The 23,511-nt window shown below is 44.2% G+C and overlaps 1 protein-coding gene and 1 long non-coding RNA gene across 18 annotated transcripts in view; one reads left to right on the top strand and one right to left on the bottom strand.

The window, feature by feature from the left end:
- Window positions 1-7,913: 7,913 nt before the first annotated feature.
- On the bottom strand, window positions 7,914-9,117 carry LOC123460839. Its single transcript, XR_006637238.1, has 2 exons — window positions 8,598-9,117; window positions 7,914-8,377 (listed from the first exon to the last, which is right to left on the bottom strand). It is a non-coding gene; the product is annotated as an uncharacterized LOC123460839 (long non-coding RNA).
- Window positions 9,118-9,229: 112 nt separating this feature from the next.
- The window catches only part of Camta1 (calmodulin binding transcription activator 1), a 933,671-nt gene continuing 919,389 nt past the window's right edge, over window positions 9,230-23,511 (top strand). For 15 of the 17 annotated variants that reach the window (XM_045148752.1, XM_045148751.1, XM_045148756.1 and 12 more), the window contains exon 1: window positions 9,230-9,337. In XM_045148752.1, coding sequence (XP_045004687.1) covers window positions 9,293-9,337 — 45 coding nt within the window. In that variant the 5' untranslated portion in view covers window positions 9,230-9,292. Of the gene's footprint in view, window positions 9,338-22,356; window positions 22,421-23,511 lie in introns of those variants that run through there. The other 2 variants (XM_045148753.1, XM_045148758.1) reach the window with 2 other exon arrangements.

The raw sequence follows: 23,511 nt of genomic DNA on the forward strand, positions 1-23,511 counted from the left end.
GTGTCATGACAGACACCTGTAATCCCAGCCCTTGGGCAGTAGAGGCAGGAGGATCAGAGATAGAGTTCTAGGCCACCATTGTGGGTTACATGAGACCCTGTCTCAAAAAACCAAAACTAGCCGGGCATGGTGGTGCATGCCTTTGATCCCAGCACTCAGGAGGCAGAGATAGGAGGATCACTGCGAGTCCGAGGTCACCCTGAGACTCCATAGTAAATTCCAGGTCAGCCTGAGCTAGAGCAAGACCCTACCTCAAAAAAACAAACCAAACCAAACCAAAACAACAAAACAAACAAACAAAACCCCCCAAAACTATGGCTGGATAGATGGCTCAGCAGTTAAATGCACTTGCCTGCAAAGCCTGATGGTCCCAGGTTTGATTCTCTAGGCCTGATGTAAAGCCAGATACACAAAGTGGCACATGTGTTGGAAGTTCATTTGCAGTGGTAGGAGGTACTGGCATGCCCATCTGTGATAGTTAAGGTGTTGTCAACTTGATCTGTTTAGTAATCCACAGGCTGCTTCTAGGAAGGATCAACTAAAGGAGGAGGTCTTTCTCCCAGGGTGAGCCCTTCCCCCAGAGTGGGCGGCCCTGCTCAGAGAGGGACTTGATATAAGGAAGCTCTGGGTAGAAGAGTTCCCTTTTTTCCTTCCTTCCTTCCACTTGGCTGCCGGAGCTGCTCCCTACCTTCTAGCGTGGATTGAAGACCAGTACGGACTAAAGACCAACATCAACTGAAGACCCATGTGGATCGAAACCCAGTGGCTCCTCAGGAAGCCTCCAGGCTTTCTGGCACCATCTGCAGTGCCGGGTCGGGACTGCTGAGGCATCTGGCCACGTGGACTGAGCAGCTACCAGGTTTGGTGATTCTCAGGCCTGCAACTGCTATTGGACTACTGTAAGCTAATCCAATAAATTCCCTTTATAAAATAATTCATTCTAGTAATTCTGTTCCTCTAGAGAACCCTGACTAATACACCATCCATACTCACTCTCTCTGTTTCGCTCTCTTAAATTAATATATATATATAAAACCCAAACCAAAGCAAACCAAAAGAATAACAACAAAAATTATGGCACTTTTTGCAAACCAGAATTTTATCCTTTTTCCTCCTTAGAAAAGAAGCCATGTCATTCATGCTGAGCCTACATAAACAATGAAACCTGTGCTGGAGAGATTGCTAAGTGGTTAAGGCATTTGCCTGAAAAGTCAAAGGTCCGAGGTTCTATTCTTTAGTACCCAGCCAGATGCATAAGGTGGCACATACGTCTAGAGTTCATGTTAGTGGATAGAGGCCCTGCTGCACCTATCCTTTCTCTCTCTCTTTCAAATAAATAAGTAAAAATATTATTTAAAAACATCTGGGCATGGTGGCGCACGCCTTTAATCCCAGAATTTGGGAGGCAGACGTAGGAGGATCGCTGTGAGTTTGAGGCCACCCTGAGACTTTATAGTGAATTCCAGGTCAGCCTAGACTAAAGTGAGACCCTACCTCGAAAAAGAAACCAGTGAAAATTATGAGATTGGGGCTGGAGAGATGGTTCAGTGAATAAGAATGCTTGCCATGCAAGTATGAGGGCCTGATTCACCCTGAGTTCTATTCCCTAGCATCTATGCAAACAGCTGGACTTGACCACATGAGCCTGTTCCTCCAGTCCTGAGGAAGGCAGAGAGCAAGCAGGGAATTGCTGGTGCTTGCTGGTCAGCCAGTCTGACCAAAAGCCAGCAGCTCCAGGTCAGTGAGAGACTCTGTTTCAAGGAAGCTCACAGATGAGGCATAGAGGAGTATACTTGATGCTCTCTGTGCCCACATGTGTGCACATGTGTACACCCCATGTGCACACACCACACACAAAACTACACATATACCCACACATGCTAAAAAAGAAAAGATGCCAAACAATCGGGTTATATTAGCCATAGTTTGAAGAGAGAATAGGATGACTCTGGCTTGAAAGAGATGTCCAGAAAAACTTGGACTGATTGTCAAAGTAGAGTATGAAGGTGAGATAATCCCAACAAAGGCATTTAGATGAAACTCCAAGGAGGGCCCTGGAGAGCGAGGGCACTCAGGTGTGTTTTATGCAATAGTTGGATCATGTGGAAAGATTTTATGATCATAGTCATTGTTTAAACAACCTCGCTTACCACTCCAATGATGAAGGGTAATGTTCTGCTCTAGGTCTTAATTGCTAAAAGGAAATAGAATTGACCAGAAATAATATGGCTGCTCCTTGGACCTGCCGTTCCTTTGGATTTGATTACCTTTCAGTAAATATTGGCCAATTGAAACAACTAAACTTATTCAACTCAAAAATTTCAACACATTTCTAGTTTCATGAATCAGGCAAACCTGTAGTGTTCAAATTATATTTCAAATGACTTGAAATTTCAGGCTATAATAGGCCCAAATGTTTTATTCTGTTTGGGGTATCTGACATGTCTATACTTTGCTGTCCTGAGAGTAGACATTCTGAGATTCTGCCATCTGCCATCTGCTGTCATTGCTAAATGGAAGCAGGTAGGTCCAGAGAAGAGGACAGTTTATAGGATCAGACAGCATGGATGGTCTGCTGAAAGGTTGGCTTTAATAAACTAAGGTCAGAAGTTTCATTAAGTTTTTCTTGAAGGCTAGGGGACATGAATGCTTCCTTCATGCTTGCCTGATGCCTTTTTGATTTTTTGAGACAGGGTCTTGCTATGTAGCTCAGACTGGCCATCAGCTTTTCAGTTCTCCTGCATTAGCCTACTGGAGATTACTGGCACATACATCCTTTCCCTTCCCTCCTTCCTTTTCCTTTCTTCCTCCTTCCCTCTTTTCCTTCTTTTGGAAAAATATTTTATTTATTAGAGACAGAGAAAGAGGCAGACACATGCAGAGAGAATGGGCACACCAGGACCCATGGCCACTGCAAAGGAACTCCAGATGTGTGTACTACCTTGTGCATCTGGCTTCTGTGGCTACTGGGGAATTGAACTTGGGTTTTTAGGCTTCACAGGCAAGTGCCTTAATCACTAAATTATCTCTTCCAGCCTCTTCTTTTCCTTCTTCTTTCCCTCCTTCCTTCCCTTCATCTTTCCTTTCTTTCTCTTCCTCTTCTTTTCATCCCTTCCACACATTTATATATATATATATATATTTTTTTTTTTTCATTTATTTATTTGAGAGTGACCGACACAGAGAGAAAGAGGCAGAGAGAGAGAGAGAGGGTGGGGGAGAGAATGGGTGCGCCAGGGCGTCTAGCCACCTCAAACGAACTCCAGATGCTTGTGCCCCTTGTGCATCTGGCTAACGTGGGTCCTGGGGAATCGAGCCTTGAACCTGGGTCCTTAGGTTTCACAGGCAAGTGCTTAACTGCTAAGCCATCTCTCCAGCCCTCATCCCTTCCTTTTTTATTTTTGTGACATTTGGGATTTATGTCAAGGGCTTATATATGCCAAGTAAGTACTCTGCCACTGAGCTACATTCCCATTCCCAGTAAAGAATTTATTAATTGTCGAGTGTGGTGGCTTACACTTGTAAGCCCAGCACTTGGGAGGCTGAGGCAAGTAGATTGTTATGAGTCCAAGGCCAACCTGGTCTACATAGTCAGTTCATGACAGTCTGATCTTCATGAGACCTTGTCTCAAAACAAAGAGGCAAAAAGGAATTTATTTATTTATTTGCTTATCTACTTGCTTACTTGTCATTTTTTATTTGAGTCAAAATTCGCATTATTTTGCCCACATTGGCCTTAAACTCACAGCCCTCCTGTCTCACCTTTTTGAGTGTGGGAATTATAAGACAGCTGTCATTTCTTCTAACTGCATGCAAATTTATAAATATCTTAAAAACTAAAAAAAAAAAATTAAAAATAGGGAAGAGGAAAGACTTCTTGGAAGCAGAACATTTAGATATTGCTGGCTTTTGGCCCATAAACAAAACAAAACTCTTGCTTTCTTCTCTCTTGTTTGCCTGGTGACATGACCCAGGCGGCATGCCTTTTCTTTCCTTTGGGAGAGCTGGAGTGTCTGGAATGGGCTCGGTTCTGCTGTTCTCTCCCAGTTCAGTACTATGGAAACCTTCTTAACTTCCAACTCGAGGAAGCCTGTCCCCTTTCATCTTCATCATGACCTGTCGTCATAGAGTCACTCGATTTCTGCAAGCTGATTGTGAAATAAAGCCCTTCTACATATATTTTTGAGGTTAAAAAGTAACAATTTAATATTCTTGTCATCTGCTGTGTAGGTTGTTACTGACTAGTGACATAGTTGCTTGAGGAGCCTCAGGGCCAAAGGATTCAGAGCAGTGCACTGCTCAGGTGATCTTTTAAGTGCTCCCCTAACTAAGTGCATGCAGGCTGTTTACTGTACTTAACACGCCCCTCTCTCAGGTACCTTTCTCAAGCAGAAACACAAACATCTCCCAAACCAGCCCTCCACAAATCTCATTCTCTAGTACAGAAACTTTCAAACTCATTGGTTATAAGACCTCTTTATATACTTAAAAATTACTGAAGAGGTGAAGGGGAGTTGGCTCAATGTTTATAAGCACCTGCTGTGCAACCCTGATGACTGGAGGTTGGACCTCCAGAACCCAGGTAATCCCAACATGCGTTCAGCAATGGGAGGTGGAGTCAAGAGATGCCAAAGCTCATAGGCCAGCTAGCCTGGCTTTTATGGTGGCAACCAACAAGAGAGAACCTGTCTCAAGTAACGTAGAAGGGGAGGACCAATGCTCATAGATATGCACACATACATACACATATATGTACATACACACATGCATACAGTGACCATGCTTACACACATACACACCACAAACTACATACACATATATAGACACATGCACAAATCAAAAAAATTACTGAGGGTATGGAGAGATGGCTTAGCAGTTAAGGCATTTTGCCTGCAAAGCCAAAGGACCTATGTTTGATTCTCCAGGATCCATGTAAGCCAAATGCACAAGGGGGCACATGCATCTGGAGTTTGTTTGCAGTGGCTGAAGGCCCAGGCATGCCCATTTTCTCTCTCCATCTTTCTGTCTCTTTCTCTGTCTCAAATAAATAAATAAAGTAAAAAAAAAAAAAAGACCTTTAAAAAATTACTGAGGACCCCAGTGAGCTTTGGCTTATGTGAATTTGTTTATCTAGACTTAGATACTACAGTCTAAATTAAAACTGAGAAGTTAAAACATTCACTAGTTCATTAAAAACAAATAATAAATCCGTTACAGGTTAACATAAACCCATAGTTAAATGAGAAATAACTAAAATTTCCAAAAACAAAACAAAAAAATTAGCTGAAAGAATGGCATTGTTGTTACAATTTTGCAAGTCTCTTTGATATCTGACTTAATAAGAGATAGTTGGATGCTGGAGGTTGAGATGGTGATGGTGTCACTTTGAAAATGCTTTTGACCTTGTTGGGCCCTGAGGAAATCTTGGAGATCCTGAGCCCCAGTGACCTTGCCAGGCTGTACTTTAAGTACCATTGCACTGGCTTGATCCAAGGTAGTTTCAATGTTGATGGTGACACACACTGAAGGCTCAGGTGACATTCATTGCCTCCTATTGCATGTCCACTGCACCTTTTCCTACTGGTGTTAACCTGCTAAGCTATGAGTAACTTGAAGGAAAACATTCAACTGTATTTCTTGGTATAGTCTCTGGATCTAATACAGCATTTGGTCCATACTGGGCAGAAGATTGTGATCCCCATCACTTATTTTTTGCATGTGTAGAGTATGTGTGGTGTGTGTCATATGTACATGTGTGCCTCCTGGAGACCAGAAGAGAGCGTCCAGCATCCTCCTTTATGTCACTCATCTGTTTGTGCGTTTCCTTGAGATGGAGTCTCTCCCTCAACTGGTAGCTTGTTTCCATCCTGACTCCCATGTCAGTGAGCCCTGGCGAGTCTCTGGTTTCTGCTTCCCTTGTAGGGCTGGCATTACAGATAGATGTATGTGGTCCTGCCCGGCTTTTTATATGGGTGCTAGGGAATCAAACCCCGGGCAAATTAGGTCTTCATGTTTGTGTGGAAATTAGTCTTACCCACTGAGACCATCTTCCCCCTGTTTCCATCATTAAAAAAATATTTTATTTTTATTTATTTATTTGACAGAGATAAAGGGAGAGAGAGTGAGAGAATGGGCATTCCAGGGCCTCCAACCACTGCAAATGAACTCCAGATGCATGTGTTCCCTTGTACATCTCGCTTACATGGATCCTGGGGAATTGAACCTGGGTCCTTTGGCTTTGCAGGCAAACACCTTAACTGCTAAGCCATCCCTCCAGCCCTGTTTCCATCATTTTTAAGACAGAGTTCCATTATGCTGCCCAAACTGGCCCTGAACTCTTAGGCTAAAGTGATCCTTTTGACTCAGTCTATCTGGGACTACAGGTGTGTGTGTGTGTGTGTGTGTGTGTGTGTGTGTGTGTTTGTGTCCCATTTAAACCTATTTGTTATTATTATCTTTGAGACAGGGTCTCAGGCTGGCCTGGAACTCACTGTGCAGCTCAGGCTGACTTCAAATCATGTCAATCTTCCTGGCTTAGCTTTTCAAGTGCTGAGATTATAGGCATATGCCACTGGGTCAGTCCTTGAACTTACTTTGTTTCCACTATTTTTTTTTTAATAATAAAAGGGATACAACTAAATTATCAAGAATAGAAATTTATTATAAATAATAAATCATTTCTATCTCTCAAATGCCATTTCTTGGGCGTACTGTATATTAGTATTTAAAAAAAACCACATTTTATTTGAAAGCAAGAAAAAGAATGAGGGCGTGCCAGGGCCTCTTGAACCTGCAAACGAACCCCAGATGCATGGATCACCTTGTGCCTTTGCCTTTATGTGGGTACTGGAGAATTGAACCCAGGCCAGTAAGCTTTGCATGCAAGTGCCTTTAACCAATGACCCATCCCATTCAGGTATCCCAGGCTGACCTTGAACTCACTATGTGTCTGAAGATGATCTTGAACTTCTGATCCTCCTGCCTTTCCCTCCTGACTGCTATGAATTACAGGTGTGCATCACCATGTGTGGCTTAATTAAGAGGTACCAGGGATGGAACACAGGGCTTCATGAATGCACTGGGGAACACTCTGACATGCTAAAAGCCCAATCTAAATTGCAGTTTTCTATCCCTATCATCTGTCATCTTGTAAGCGAGCACCATAGTTTTGAATGCCTGCCCCACCCAGCAATGGGTAAAATTTTCTGCTTAATATCTATGGCCAGCATGTTCCCTCATGTGGATGTAACACAATGTACTCACTAAATACCCAGTGTTAGCACATCCGGATGCTTGCAATTTTTTGTTGTAATAAATACAAGGGATCTTGTGAAGAATGCCTTCACACACCAAACATTTTTTTTTTTCTTGCACTTGGTGTTATTTTCTTAGAATAGACTCCCTGAAGTAAGATTACTGGGTCAAAAGATAGACATTTCTATGGCTTTCCATAAAGACCGTAAAATTGCTTTTCAAAAGGGTTGTACTAATTTACAATGCCACCAGCACTTTCAAGAACATTGTTTCAGTACCCAAATCGTCAACACAGGTACTATTAAGAACGCTAATCGATAAAATATTGCACCCTAGTTGTGAAAATTTTGCATTTTTTTGAAGCTTATAAAATTAAGCTTGTTGAAGAATGAGCGTACAATAGGAAACATTCTTTTGGGTTATTTTTATTTCTGGAAAAAAAAAAAAAAAGCCAACCCAGGAATTTTCACTGGTGAAGACCAGGAAAAGAACACATGTTACAATTGGCACAAAATTTGCTTTGACAGTCAATCTTAATGCCAAAACACTTGAACGAGTTTTTCACTGGTTCTGCTAGTTGTCACTAACAGAAGCAAAAGAAAAAAATATCGAGGAATCAAATGTTCTCACTGTAAACCGTACTGTAACACACAGACAAGTTAGATTTCGGATGTATTTTATTTAACTTTTTAAAAATAATAAACTTGAGATTCAAGCTCTGTCCTTTGTTTCTGGGGTCACCGGCCCACGTACAGAATTCCTGAATCTCTAGAGCGGGGCATGGCTTTGGTGAGCGCTATGCCCCGCAGCTCGGAGTTTCTCCATTCAAGACGTGCAGGTCTATTCCGACGTGGCTGGGTTTCCAGAAAGGCTGCAGCGGTGCTCTCCTCTGCCTCTGTTTTAAGGGTCTCTGGCTCCCCGACATCTGGCTTGGCAGAGGAGCGCGCCCGCACCCGGCGCTGGCGCAGCGGGCGCTTGGAAATAGCCCAGGATGCCAGGGACGCCGGGGCTCATCGTTCCGAACATCCGCGCGGCGGCCTCATCCTGGGACAGGCGTCTATGACTCATCGGCTCCGTCGGTCACATGGGCAACGTGACCAAAATAAAGTTTCAGTATTTTAAGCTGCAAGAAAAAGGGGACATCGGAGCACACCCGGGGCGGGAGCGGAAGGCGGACGCGACGGCAGCGCGGGCCGAGGGGGCGGGGCGCCGGGGACGGGGGGGAGGGGGCGGGGCTTGGCGGGAGACGAGAGGCCCTCCCCCCGCGGCGGCCAGCGACGCCCGGACTCCGGGCCGAAGGGCTCAGGGGCACGGTGACCCGACGCTCTTCAGCGCTCAAGAACCTTTCCTGGGGGGCTCGCTCTCGGCCGGCGTGGCAGGTTGTGGGAGCCCGGAGATCCCGCTGCATCCTCCACTGCCACCGGGACCCCACGCGCCGGCAGCGGCTTCCCCGGGAACGTCCTTCAGCCCCGGGAGCACGCGGGAAAAGCCCCAGCGCTCCAATGAGCAAGCGTCTTCCTCATGACGGTCACGCTCAGGGGCGGGGCTTTCCTTCGCTGTTCCCGAGTTCCGGGAACCCCCTTTGATTGGTCTGGACGGCTTGGGAAACACTGCAGTGACGTCCAATCAAAACACCATGTCCTGGCCTCGAGGAAATATTCCGTGTCGGCTCCTTTCTCATTGGCTCGTTCTTTCTGGCTCTGGCTATTGGGAAGCTTTGTTTAGGTCTAGAAGGCGGGCTTTCCTGGGAGTGGGTGGGGAGGGGGCGTTGATTCTTGACCAATCACTTTAGTCCATTGGGTGGTAAGTAGCCAATGGAATGGATGGATAGGACGCTCCTCCCGGAGAGTAGTGAGACCCTTGATGCAGGTTGATTGGCAGAGGGAGCGATGAGTGACAGCTGTGTGATCCAATAGGCGGTGTGCGTGGGCCGCGGGGCGGGGCCAGGGCGGGTGCGCGGCGGCGGCGGGGTGGCTGGGCCGGCGGCGGCGGCGGTACGAGGCGCGCGCTCGGGGTCCCGGTCGCGAGGAGGAGGAGGATGTGGCGCGCGGAGGGGAAATGGCTGCCGAAAACAAGCCGGAAGGTAAGAGCCGGAGCTTAAGGGCCTGAGGGTGAGGAGGGTGATGTTACGGTTAGGAGAAGGGACCTCGGCCCTTACCGGACATCCCGGGCATCGGCGGCGCGGGGGCGCGGCGGGGTCGTGGTCGGGGTGGGGAGGACGCGGAGCGCGGCCGAGTCCTGAGGTGACTCGCGGGGTGGCGGAGCGCGGCGCCCCACACCCACCCCCGGGGGCGGGCTGGGCCGGCGGGGCGGGGGGCGCGCGGGGCGGGAGCCGGGCCCAGCGAGGAGGAGGAGGAGGAAGGAGGAGGAGGAGGAGGAGCCGCGGAGGGCCGGCGCCTCCCCCACCCGGACCGGTCCATCCCGAGCCCGCCCGCTCCTCCAGCCCGCGCCGGCCCGGGGATGGATGATGGGGAGCCGCGGGGTGGAAACTTTTATCCGCTGTGGGTCCCCCCCCCCTTGCTCCCCCGGCTCGGCTTGCCGGTGCCCGGTCCCCGTCGGGCGGCCGTGGCGGCGCTCATCGCTGGCCGGCTCATCGACTCCCGGCGGCGGGCAGGGCCGGACGTTCCTCCCTCTCTACAGCCTTGAGACGCCTCCCATCCAGAAAGGGGTCCCCAAGCTGGCCCTCCTCCTCCCAGGGGGACCTTGTTTTGACGAGCATCCCTCAGCCCTGGGCCTCGTGTGACCCCCCAAAGGGATGATGGAAGGGGGGCCTGCGCAGCATCCCCGCCCCTCGCCGCCGTGCACTTCCTAGTCTTGCCCTTGCACCCTCTCCGCCACCGGGAGGGTGGGGTCCCCACACTCCGTATGCCCTTTACCTTCTGTGACCCCGATCCTTGTTTGGCTCAGGTGCACGTCTGAGCCTGTGATCCCCCCCCCCCAACACATCCCCTTTTTGGGAATCTTTTTTGAGGCCGCTGCACTCCTGTGATTGACCCTTTTTTTTTTTTGGCCAGGACTAGGGGACTCGGGCTTACACATGTTCTTCGTGCCTCGCTCAGTGGATCGTGGGGGCTTGTGGCAACTCTGAAGTGATTTCTAAATAGAAAAGCACACACTTCTCCCAGATTGTGTACACTCTCCTTACACTTTCTTGGGTTAGGGTGAGCTCATTTCCTGAATACCCTTCGAGTTGTCCTCTTTTTCTCGTGGAGGAAGCTGGACGTTTTGGTTCTCCTTCCCTCACTTGTCTTGTCCACCCTGAGGAGGTCCCTCCCCTTGGAGTTCCCTGTCTGGGCAAGGTTGGCTACCCCAATAGGATGTAGGGCAGAGCTTTCGTTGTGCCTAGACTTGAATGACAACTGACCACAGTAATGACACCCCTGTCGCAGGAAAACAAGAGTATATTTTTGCTTCCCGTTGACTCTCATATTTTAGAGGACACCCTTCCCCAGTTGAGACTACCCCACAGGGAAAAGGGTCACATGCCCTTGATTTTTGGTGTTCTGATTACTGTCTTCTAAGCAGGAAGAACCAGACTTTCTACATCCCACACTCAAGAGTCTTTGAACCTTTCTTTGAAATAAACTTCCCAATTCTTCCTCTCCCCCCCTTTTTTTTTCTTTTGAGAGAACTTACATCCTCCTTATGGCTTGTGTTTCCCAGTCAGCCATATTTAGTGAGCCTGTTACCTTGACTTTTCTAATTTTCTTAAATGGTATTCATGTTGGCTGGGTAAGGAGAAGCCATATGCCTTTCCATCCAGAATAGGGAGTGTAGACACCCATGTCGCCCACATGCCATTTGAGAAGAGGTAGCTTGTGTGCTCCTTGTACCAGAACCTTCCTTAGGACCTGGTGTTGTCTCTTGTGGGATCCAAACATTTCTTTGAGTCTTGTACCTTTCTGGCAAAGGGGAAAATTGAATGTACTCTATTTTTTTTTTCTGTTTTAGATCTCTTAGCACCCCATAGATCATGGTGATGTTCTGTACATTTGTGTACACATATGCACGCACACCTGTGCATAGATAATGGACACAGAGAAAGTTTGAAGGGTTGGATGGTTAACTCCACCTGTTCAGTGTGTATAGGACTCTTATATCTAAAAATATAGGTACAGTGCATATAATGTTATTAGCGACTTGAGGCTTAGAAGAAACAGAAGAATCATTGATAAATGGCCAGTTCTCACCACTCTTTTCACTTGTCATTTGTACTGTACTGAATAAGCAGAACACCCTCTCAGGTGTTTGTCACCTCCTCAAGTATGTCCCCGTTGGGCGGCCGTGGCCATCGCTGGCCGGCTCATCGACTCCTGGCGGTGGGCAGGGCCGGACGTTCCTCCCTCTCCACAGCCTTGAGTAGAGTGCTTGCTGGTGAGCACCCAAACTTAGGCACTCTGAATTTAGGGGCAGCTCTCAGCTTGATTCTGTATGGAATAAAAAGTTGTTACCTTGATTCTTTATTGCAATAGTATAAAGCGATTCCCTGTGTTTAGGGCAAATGTAGGAAGTGGGTAAGAAGACTGTTTTTCAATGACAACTGGGAATGAGTGGCTGCAAGTACATCCTGTATGTATTTTGGATAATTAAGAGAGGTTGTGGAATTAGGAGATGGTTATCTTTTGGAACACCCTTGCCTTTATGAGAGAGTGGCAAGATTTTTTCCAGGATCTCTGAGGCTGATAAATGGTGAGAGCTAGTGGCTCTGGCTCCAGGAGTGCTTCGCCTCCCCACCTCTGTTGCTTTCTCCCAGTCTTCTGTCACTCAGTAGTGAAGTCTTACTTTTTGACATGTTTAGTGTGAAGACTCAACCTCCCTAACTAGCTCTGTTGGGCTCTATTGTAGCTTTTAAGTGCTTTTCTAGCTAAGCCAGGAGGCTCTTCACCTTGATTTTCTGAGTAAGGAGATGTGCTTTTTCCTGAGGTTAGGTGGGCCCTAGCCTTGACTGCTGAATGTTACCTTTCAGTTAATACTGAGCAGGTGATGGGGGCAGAGTATCCACCACCAGAAAGTAGAGCTTTTGGTCTGATTTTTCTCTTGAGGGATTTCTTTTCACTTTTTTTTTTTTTTTTTTTTTTTTTTTGAGGTAGGGTTTCACTGTAGCTCAGGCTGACCTGGAATTCACTATATAGTCTCAGGGTGGCCTTGAACTCACAGTGATCCTCCTACCTCTGCCTCCCAAGTGCTGAGATTAAAGGTGTGCGCCACCACGCCCGGCTCTTTTCACTTTTAAGCTGTTTCTATTCTGTGTCTGTGGTTGGCTTGAAGGAGTTGTGTATTTTTAGGGGTGTTAGTGAACCTTGGAAGAATCAAGATTTGACTACCTGCTGTGTATGTTGGCATAGACCCAGGAGAATTATCTCATATCTGGTGGTGGCTCTTCTCCATGCCACTGCCTTTGGGAGTCTTGTTTGCCAGTCACGGGAGGAAACATGGTGAAAGCTTAACAGAGCAGTGTACCTCTTGTCTAAAGTTAGGCTTATGGTGTAATTATTGTGAGGTGGGGTTCCATGATGGTGAGGAGTCAGCCTTTTCCTCGTCTTGGCTGTGTGCAAGGTGCCTTAGCTACTCTGGTTGCCTGCTCATTCTTTTTTACATTATTCTTCCCCTTTCCACCCTGCAAGGTTGGGGGACCTCTTCATCCCTTGTCTTCTTGAAGACGTGACTTACCCTGAATGTGATAACTAGGTTTCCCTCTCCCACCCTCCAGTGGATTCCACATCTTGACATGTGTATGCAAACCTCTTCAAGGTCAGACCGGTCAGCTTTTCCTCCTCACAAGAGTAGTACCATTGCACCCACTTGCTCTTGGAGACAAATTAAGGCTTCATACCTAGCTGCGTTTTTCTTCCTTTTGGGACAGGGTCTTGCTTTGCAACTGCCCTGGAACTTGATATATAGATCCAGTTTGCCCTGAACTTGGGATCCTTTTGTTATAGGTGTGTGTCACCATGCTGTCACTGGCTACATTTTCTATTTTGTTAGTTTCACCCTAAAAATGGCCCATTCTGGAGTCAGGCATGAGTAGTGCAGCTCTGTGTTTACGCTAGGCATCAGCCCAGTGTCTGGCAGGATTTGAAGTCCTTCTGATTTTTGAGGTAGCCTGTCTTGTAGATGCACAGTTTCTGCATGGTTTTCATTACTCTGGGATATTCCTAAGGTCCCAGTTTGGGGACACCCTTGTGTGCAGTTGTACTTCTTTCCTGCTCATTATAAAGAAAGTATTAGAGGGTTTTCCTGTTGTCCCCCTTTCCTCTCACAGTTGTGCTGATGGCCTCTTGTGTGGTGCCTTGTGAGTGTGTTCCTCTGGGGAGGAGTCATGTTCCTGTCTGCATTGCCATCATTGCAGCCACACATCCAGAAGCCTTTACTGGGCTTCAGTTCTGGCTGGGATCTGGGGGGTGGGAGGATGTGACTTTGCTGGAGACCATGCTGGATCTCATTAGTCTTTCAATCTGAATGACATTTCAGTGTATTGTGAACTTGTCTTTAATAAAGTCTTGTACAATTTTTCTTGAATTTTAATTTTTTGGATTGTAATCTTACAAAAATATACCTTGATAGTGAGCTATCCTGTTGAGCTTTTCCCTCCTTCCTGCTAGGAGTGGGTGTGGTGAAAAGGGTGGAGGGTGTACTGGGAGAGGCATTTAACAGCTTTCCTCCTGATTGTCTATGTGTATGTGCGCACAAGTGTGCACACACACATGCACACATGTATGCAGAGAGAAGTAGAGTCAACTTTTTAATGTGATTGCCTACACATAACTTTTAGGTCATTCAGGGCGACAGTTGGGATACATATTAAACAGTTAACATCAGCACTGCCAGATACAGCCTTTATATGAAGAATGGTAGATAAGTATTTTTCTCTGGTGATTAACTAGATGGTTTGTGTTATTATATATCAAACACTAAGTGAGCTGCTTTTAAATTTTTAGCAGCCAGGAAGTGTTATGCCTTACTTTATGCCAAAGCATGGTGACCTTTCTTAGGCCAGATACCGGATACAATTACTGTTTTATTACCTGACTTTTTTTAAAAAAATTTTTGTTTATTTATTTGAGAGCGACAGACACAGAGAGAAAGACAGATAGAGGGAGAGAGAGAGAATGCGCGCCAGGGCTTCCAGCCACTGCAAACGAACTCCAGATGCGTGCACCCCCTTGTGCATCTGGCTAACGTGGGACCTGGGGAACCGAGCCTTGAACCAGGGTCCTTAGGCTTCACAGGCAAGCGCTTAACCGCTAAACCATCCCTCCAGCCCTTACCTAACTTTTAATTCTTTTTTTAAAAACATTATTTGAGAGAGAGAAAGAGAAAGAAAGAGAGAAAACCGGGGGGGGGGGGGGAGAGGGAAAGAGGGGCAGGTAGAGACAGAATGGGCACACCAGGGCCTTTAGCCACTTCAAATGAACTCCGGATGCATGTGCCACTTTCTGCATTTGGCTTATGTGGTTCCTGGAAAATTGAACCTTGGTCCTTTGGCTTTGCAGGCAAGTACACTAACCACTAACTAATCTCTCTAGCCCTTTTAAAAAGTACTTTTTAAATTTTATTTTATTCGTAAGCAGAAAGAGAGGGAGGGAGGGAGGGAGGGAGGGATAGGGAGAAAGAGAATAAGAATGAATATGAATGGGCGTGCCAGTGCCTCTGGCCACCGCAAATGGACTCCAGATATGTGCCACCTTGTGCATCTGGCTTACATGGATGCTGGAGACTTGAATCTGGGTCCTTAGGCTTCCTAGGGAAGTACCTTTAACCACTAAGCCCGGAGGCCCCTGACTTTTAATTTTTTATGCTTTAAAATAGTACTGTTATTTCTACCTTTTCTTTTTGTTTTGTTTGTTTTTTCAAGGTAGGGTCTCACTCTGGCCCAGGCTGACCTGGAGTTCACTATGTAGTCTCAGGGTGGCCTCGAACTCACGACGATCTTCCTACCTCTGCTTCCCAAGTGCTGTGATTAAAGTTGTGAGCCACCACGCTCGGCTTTATTTTTATTTTTATTTCTATTTTTTGAGGTAGGATCTCGCTTTAGTTTAGGCTGACCTGAAATTCATTGTGTAGTCTCAGGCTGGCCTCAAACAGCCATCCTCCTACCTCTGCCCCCCAAGTGCTGGGTTTAAAGTCATGTGCCACCATGCCCATCCCTGTTGTTTGTATCTTTTTTGATAGTACTGTTAGTTGTATTTCTTTGATGACTAACTTCAGATTCTTTTTGGATGCAGCTTAGGTATAAGTAATGATGATATAAATTCATCAGAAGCATGCTTTTTCTTTCCTTTGTTATATCAGATTGTTCCCTTTACCCTGTGTATAGAAGGAAGGCAGTTTTGTTTTACTTCTATGGAAACTCTTGGGTAGGGTTGTTACAGTATGTGGTTGGCAGTGTCTTTTGCTCATGTAAATTGTGTGTGTTGAGTGTTTTCTGTAGTGATAAGTGATTATGTGTTTTGTATTTCCATCATATAGATCATTATAGATTGTCTTCACAGTGTCTTGTCTTCTGGAGTCACCATGCTTTTTCTGACGTTCTAAGTAACTAAGATCCTACCTCTTGTCATTATGTGTGTATACATACATGTATGTATATGAATGATGTATGTAATGTATGGAGACTTTCTGTGAAACATTGCTTCTCAGTTCCTCATGTAGGATTTTGAAAATATGTTTATGTTGGATGTAGCCAGTTTCTTTCTGTTTCTGCTTTGATAACAGTTTATTTCTTTGAGCACAACCAACAATTATACTTTATCATTTGGGGGCTTTTGTTTACAGAAGTGTGGGGTCCTTTCCTGATGTCCTCTGATGATGTCCTTAGTCTGGTGTATGGGGGGTGATGGTGAGAGTAAGTTTGAGGGGCTCCAGTCCTGCTTTGTTTTTCATAGAACTTGAAGAAGTGGTACATGGCCATTTGCTCTGCTTCTTACAATGTACTGTGTGCTACTGACTTTCTGTTTTCTGAATACCCAGTCTTATTCAGGATATCAGTTCTTCAGACAATACCAGATCTTTTATTTTTGCCGCCAGCGGACATAATATTGCAGTCCCATGATGAAGCTGTGTTACCGTTCTGTTCTTAGAAAGTATTTGTATAGGTGGGGATGGCCTGTCTTCCTTGATATTTGTCATGCATTGTCAAGGGAGGACATACCTGTGCATAAGCAGTGACTATCACAGACTCTGTCCTTCCATCAGTGTGCTGTATTTCTAAGGTTACATTCCATCTTTCTGCTTTGAAACTATTGCTTAGAGAATGTCATAAGCCTCCTTATATAAAGATTGGTAATATTTCTTGTTAATCTTATTACCCTGAACTTAGATAATATGTACCCCAGTGCAAAGACAAGCAAAGTGTCAGTCACATATATTATTTTCTTTCTTTGAGGAAAATTCACTTATATAGCATAAGATGGAAGGACTGGAGGGTTTTTTTTTTGTTTTAATTTAATGATGCTCTTATATTCATCATAGTATTCTGTTCATTCTCAATGTAGTTTCATGTTCCCTTGTACATGAGTCCTTTGCGCATTTAGTAATGTACAGTTATTTTTTTTCTTTCAGATTTAGCCAAGCCTTTTAAGTCATGAATTGGATCCACTCCTGAAACTTAGCAGAGGGTCACTTGAGGGAGATGTACTGGCTTGGGGCTGTGTTCTTCTCTCTGCTCTTGGGTAATTTTGTGTATAGTGTCATGTTGAAATAAATGATTGGGACTGAGTTCTTCACTTTTTTTTTTTTTCTTCAAGGTAGGGTCTTATCTCTAGCCCAGTTGACCTGGAATTCAGTATGTAGTCTCAGGGTGGCCTTGAACTCACAGTGATCCTCCTACCTCTGCCTCCCAAGTCCTGGGATTAAAGGTGTGCACCACCATGCCTGGCAAGTTCTTCACATTTTTAAATATGGAAATGCCTGGAGACTAAGTGGCATTTTCTCACCTCTCATTTCCTCATGCCAAATGAAATACCTCTCTCACTGACTCTCCTCAAGAAATGCCTGGAAACAATAACCCGAACAAAGCAATACCAAACAGAGCAAATCATACTGAAGGCTAGCTCTGATGGCTACTAGTCTACATAGTCACTGGCTTTGCATAGAGGCATAACTGGCACCTTTTTCTTAGTGGGTTTTGCATCCATCCATTCACTAGGTCATGGGATAGGTCTTCCTGTTTTCCTTATCTCTTACCACAAGTTGACACCTGAAAGTGGCTTATTTGTCCTGTTTATTCCCGTCCAAGGTTGGGGTGAATAGTGTCACCAATCAATTACTGTGTCTCCTTTTTGTTTTGCATATGTGAGAGAACAGGGTATTGACATTATAGGCCACGTCACCTGCACATTGTTACAGTGATGACACTTTGAGCTATATAGGGTCTGTAATGATGCATAAATCCGATATGTAGGTCTGTTTACTCTTTATCAGTGAGCTGTGTTAGTATGTCTTGGTAGAACTGTACCAAATGCATCCATTGGTACTTCCTTCCTTTTCCTGTTCTTTTTAAATTTTGTTTTTTTCGCAAGCAGAGAGAAGAGAGACAGACAGGTGCACCAGGGCCTCCAGCCAGTGCAGCTGAACTCCAGATGCATGAGCCACCTTGTGCATCTGGCTTTATGGAGGCACTGGGGAATAGAACTGAGGTCATTAGGTTTTTCAGGCAAGTGTCCTAACTGTTAAGTCATCTCATTAGCCCCTAGTTCTTTTTTTCGATTTCTTTCTTTCTTTTTTTTTTTTTTTTTTTTTTTGAGACATGTAACCCAGGATGACCTTGAACTCACTGTGTAACTGAGGATGACCTTGAACTTCCAATCCAGTTCCTAGTTGCTGGCGTTACTGGTGCACACTGCTACTTCTGGCTCAGAAATACTTTTTCAACTAAGAAAAAAATCCTGTATTTTCAGTTTGGAAAACAAGTATGTTTTTCTTTCATCGGGTTGATTAAGATTGTCAGGAGTCATTTCTGAAGGCACATGAATGCAACCATAAGTTCATATCTTTTAAAAAGGTAGACTTGGGTTTTAATCCCTTGCTGGAGTGTATGTGCTATGTTGGTTTTCTCAGCAGTTGGATTTCAAGCCATTTGGGAGTGATAATAAGAAATTGGTACAAAGTATGAAATTATAGGAAGCAAAAGAAGATGGTGTTTTGAAATAATTACCCATTATGATTAAAAAGAATCTTAAAATGGTAATTGGAAGTGTAAATTGATACTAAAAATGGAATGTCTGTATAGTTAGTACTATGAAATTGATACACATACTGACTGTATGAAGAACTCTCCCCCAAATGGGGCATGTCCATGACAAGGAAGTTGATGGGCTTAGTTATTTTAAAATGTTAAGTGTTTTTTCTCTTTTTAGAAAGTACTTGAAATGAAATAGCCCTTCCCAGTGAACAAAATGTAAAATGTGATGGAAGTGCAGCAGAATGGAACACTTGAGGAGATTCAAGATAAGGCTTTTTATTGCGAAGCCACAAGGGGGTAGTGATGTTCTATCAGAGATATTTGTGGTGGAAGTCTGAGATGATCTCTTCATGTTTTAGATTTACAGATAAGACTGGCATGTTTGCATTTTAACTTAATAAGATCTTCTTTTTAAAATGTTTATTGGCAAAAATGTTTATTACTTAAATTAAAAAAATCCATTGTGGTTGAATGGCTATTTTAAGCTGTTCAAATGGCAAGGAGAGAATGTCCTTGTAGTTGTGTTTTAGAGAGGTTACAAAGGATCTGAGGGTCACTTAATTTCTAAGGGTGTAGTAATCTTAAATTTCCTGGGAAACATTAGGACTCCACGAATCAGTGACTTGAGTATCTTGGATAAAAGGATTTTAGAGAATTGTGTCTAGACTGTACAAAAGTTTGTGTTTAGTTTCTCAGTGCTGCTGAGAGATGAAAAATGTCCCACTATGAACTACTTTTTTCTTAACTAGTAGCTTTTTAGGGGGGGGTTTCGAGGTGGGGTTTCGCACTAGCCCAGGCTGACCTGGAATTCATTCTGTAGTCTCAGGCTGGCATTGAACTCATGAAGATCCTCCTACCTCAGCCTGCTGGGATTAAAGACAGAATGGGCATGCCAGGGTCTCTAGCCTCTGCAAATGAACTCCAGATGCATGTGTCACATTGTGCATCTGGCTATATGTGGGTATCGGGGAAATGAACTTGGGTTGTTAGGCTTTATGGGCAAGTGTCTTAACTACTACCATCTTTCCAGCCCTTAACTAGTTGTTTTTATTTGTTCCAAATAAATCCAAGGTCTGAAATATATATATATATATATATTGTTTTTCCTGAGGTAGGGTCTTACTCTAGCTCTAGCTTGGCTGACCTGGAATTCACTATGTAGTCTCAGGGTGGCCTTGAACTCACAGCAATCCTCCTACCTCTGCCTCCTAAGTGCTGGGATTAAAGACATGTGCCACCAAGTCTGACTCTGAAATTTCTTTTTGTTAGTTCATATTACATCATTAGCAAACAGCATTTTTCTCTTACATAAAATTTCTAGTGGTTGCTACCAGCTATGGGTTACATTCAGAATGTCTTAAAATCAGGTGTAACACCAGGCAGTCTCTCTGCTGTCTTCTGTGCTCTTTTTTGAATGATACAGGTAGACCACAGGGTGAGAGAAAGATGTAAGATTGAGATGGAGATTATGTCTTTCATAAACTAACCTTGTCTTTAAAAAGTGTTCCTGTTAACACTAACAGTCTGCCGTCGTTCTGTGGCTTTCAGAGTGTGCTTGTTTCTGCCATCTACATTGTGTATTTTCCATTTGTGGGCTAGGGCAAAGGTTGATAGGGTTTTTCTGTCCCCTTCTTCCCTCATCTTGAGCTTTAAAAATAGGCTAATTCTTTTATCTCCTTTTTTCAGTGACTTTGGTGATTTGACATCCCAAAAGATGGACACTTTCTCACTTTCTTCACATACTACTCTGAGCTCTTCTGGGACCCAAGCTATGATACCAACATTTTCATTCATGAATTTGTTGCTTCCAGTCTCCTGTTTTGTATTCCTAAACTTAACTTCTGGCACATGCACAGATCAGTTTACCATCAGTCAGCCCATAAATCAGCGATAAAAAGCAAAACAGAAGATAAGAGAGAAGTTGCTTTGATAAGGCTGTGGGTTCATTCCTGCAGTGTGGGCAAGGTTCCTAGCTGCACTGATTGACATCTAAAAATGGTCAGTTTAATGAGCTCATAAGTTTATGATTGAACTGTGTTGTGAACATACTGACAGAAGTTTTTGTTCTTGTTGGAAGTTCAGTGCTATGCTGTATCTTCTTTGTTATAAAATAGTACTTTTTTATTTATTTGAATTGAATTCTGCTTCATTTCAGCAAGTTAAGGCCTAGGGATTAAATTATGTTCTACTCAAATTACTTTTGGAATTAATTTGTTTATTTTTTTAAGTATTCTGTTACTCTTGAGATATCTTTCTTTTTATTTATTTATTTGAGAGAGAGAGCGTGTGCCAAATAGAGTGCGTGCGTGCGTGCGTGTGTGATATGAACATGGAAGGACTTCTAGCCACTGCAAATGAATTCCAGATGCATAGACCATCTTATACATTTGGCTTTATGTGGGTATTTGGGAATCGATTTTGGGTCCTTATGCTTTGCAGGCAAGTGCTTTAGCTACTCAGTCATCTTTCCAGCCCTAAATACCTTTCTTATCACATGTCTCTCTCCATATATATATGCATATACATACACACACATATATGTGTATATATATGTGTATATATAGAGAGACGTATGTATACATATATATGTAGACATAATATTTTTAAAAATATTTATTTGTGAAGGAAGAGAGAGGAAGAGAATGAGAATGGGAGTATCAGGGTTTCTTAATTCTGCAAACTCCAGAGACGTATACCACTTTGTATATCTGGCTTTATGTGTATACTGGGGAATTTGAACCTGGGCTGGCAGGCTTCCCAAACAATTGCCTTTAACTGCTGAGCCATTTCCCCAGTCCTGTTTTTTTTTTTTTTGGAAATATTTTAATTAATTAATTAATTTGTTAGAGAGAGAGAGAGAGAAAGAGAATGGGGCATCTGTGCAGCCAAGCCCTGTTTTCTAAAAAAAAAAAAAAAAAAAAAAAAAATTTTTTTTTTTTTTTTTTTTTGAAGCAGGGTCATACTAGCCTAGGCTGATCTCGAACTCACTCTAGCCCAGGCTGGTTTTGAACTCAGTGGAAATCCTCCTATCTCTTCCTTTAATCCCAGCACTCAGGAGGCAGAGATAGGAGGATTGCTGTGAGTTCAGGGCCACGCTGAGAACACGGGGAATTCCAGGTTAGCCTGGGCTAGAGTGAGACCCTACCTCGAAAAGCAAAAAAAAGAAAAGAAAAGATAAGATGGACACCTTTAATTCCAGCTCTTAGTAAGATGAGATGTCCACTGCATTCAAAACCAGCCTGGGCTAGAGTGAGTTTATTTGAGAGAGAGAAGAAAGGTGGGGGAAGAAGCAGAGAGAGGGAGAGAAAGAGTGGGCGCACCACGACCTCCAGCCACTACAAACGAACTCCAGACACATGGGCCCCCTTGTGCATCTGGCTTACTTGGGTTCTGGGGAATCGAACCAAGGTCTTTTGGCTTGCAGGCAAACGCCTTAACCGCTAAGCCATCTTTCCAGCCCCTTATCTTTTTTTTTTTTTAAATTTTTATTTATTAATTGAGAGCGACAGACACAGAGAGAAAGACAGATAGAGGGAGAGAGAGAGAGAATGGGCGCGCCAGGGCTTCTAGCCTCTGCAAACGAACTCCAGACGCGTGCGCCCCCTTGTGCATCTGGCTAACGTGGGACCTGGGGAACTGAGCCTCGAACCAGGGTCCTTAGGCTTCACAGGCAAGCACTTAACCGCTTCCGCATCTCTCCAGCCTGAGCCCCTTATCTTTTATTTTCAATACTTAATATGTTGTTGATTTTCTACTGTTGTCATGGAACATCCCTTGTGTTGGAGGTGGGTTTCCTCTCCCCTAGATGGTGCACTCACAGAGCTGTGGACTCCAGGTTCTCCAGGGAGGTCACTGCTTGTAATTTAGTACAGTGTGAGAACGGTTCTTGAAGAAATCTTATTTGGAATTTTCCTCTACAGGGCTAAGTTGGAGGCTGGGCCTCTGGCCTATGGCATCGTTCAAGCCTCCTGTGGTTGATGAATGGTGAGCTATAAAAAAGTTCATTTTCTCCACTTTCTTTGGGGTTTGCTGACTTTTTGGATATTTAATTGCCAAGAACCTAAATGTGTTATATTCAGGAAGTGCCATTTTAGTTCAGGGTTCAGTTAGAATAGATTATATGAACTATAGCCATTTTGATTGATACATCATCCTCTTCCTTGCCTTTTTTTTTTGGTGCTGGGGATTGAAGCCAAGATCTTATAAACATATTTTACTCTGGAGATGGCCTTTTAAGCTTTGTGTCACTTTCAGGTGCTGTGTCCTTGTGTCTTTACATGGAACTTCAGCTCTTTGTTTCTACAGTTGAACCTAGTTAGCTGGTGAGTAACAGATGAGTGGCTTGTCTGTAAGCTGGCTTTATTTAAGTGGATGTCCTGAGGAAACAAAGTTAGCTTCTGGATATAGTTTTTGAATTTATAAAATATATATTTTTTTTATTGGAGAGAGGGAGAAAGAAGCAGATAGAGAATGGGCATGCCAGGGCTTTCAGCTGCTGCACATGAACTCCAGACGCATGTGCTACCTTGTATATCTGGCTTACATGGATCCTGGGGAGTTGAACCTGGGTCCTTTAGCTTTGCAGGCAAGTGTCTTAACTGCTAAGCCATCCCTCCAGCCCTGGATATACTTAAAAAAATAATTCATCTGAGTCTATGTGCATGTGCACCTATGCACCAGGGTCTCTTGCCACTTCAAACTCCAGACACCTGGGCCAGTTTTGTGGCTGGCTTTACATAACTGAACTCAGGCCAGCAGGCTTAGCAAGCAAGTACGTTTAATCACTGAATCATCTTCCCAACTCCTGGATATGCTTTTGATTGTGTACATGACATTTGTTATTTTTTCTAAGAGCTGATAGTTGTTGATATTATTGAAATATGATTTAGGAGGAGGAATATATTTGCAAGTTACATATATATTTACTTTTATTCTTCACAATGCTAGGGATGGGACCGAGGGCATTGTACATGCTAAGCGAGTACTGTAACACTGAGCTGCACTTTCAGCTGTGCTAGTAAGTAATCTTGAAGAAAGGAATATTTCATGGTAAAACCTTTTAAATTTTCAAAACT

Source organism: Jaculus jaculus, chromosome 5, assembly GCF_020740685.1.
Source record: "Jaculus jaculus isolate mJacJac1 chromosome 5, mJacJac1.mat.Y.cur, whole genome shotgun sequence".
Taxonomy (NCBI): Eukaryota; Metazoa; Chordata; class Mammalia; order Rodentia; family Dipodidae; genus Jaculus; species Jaculus jaculus.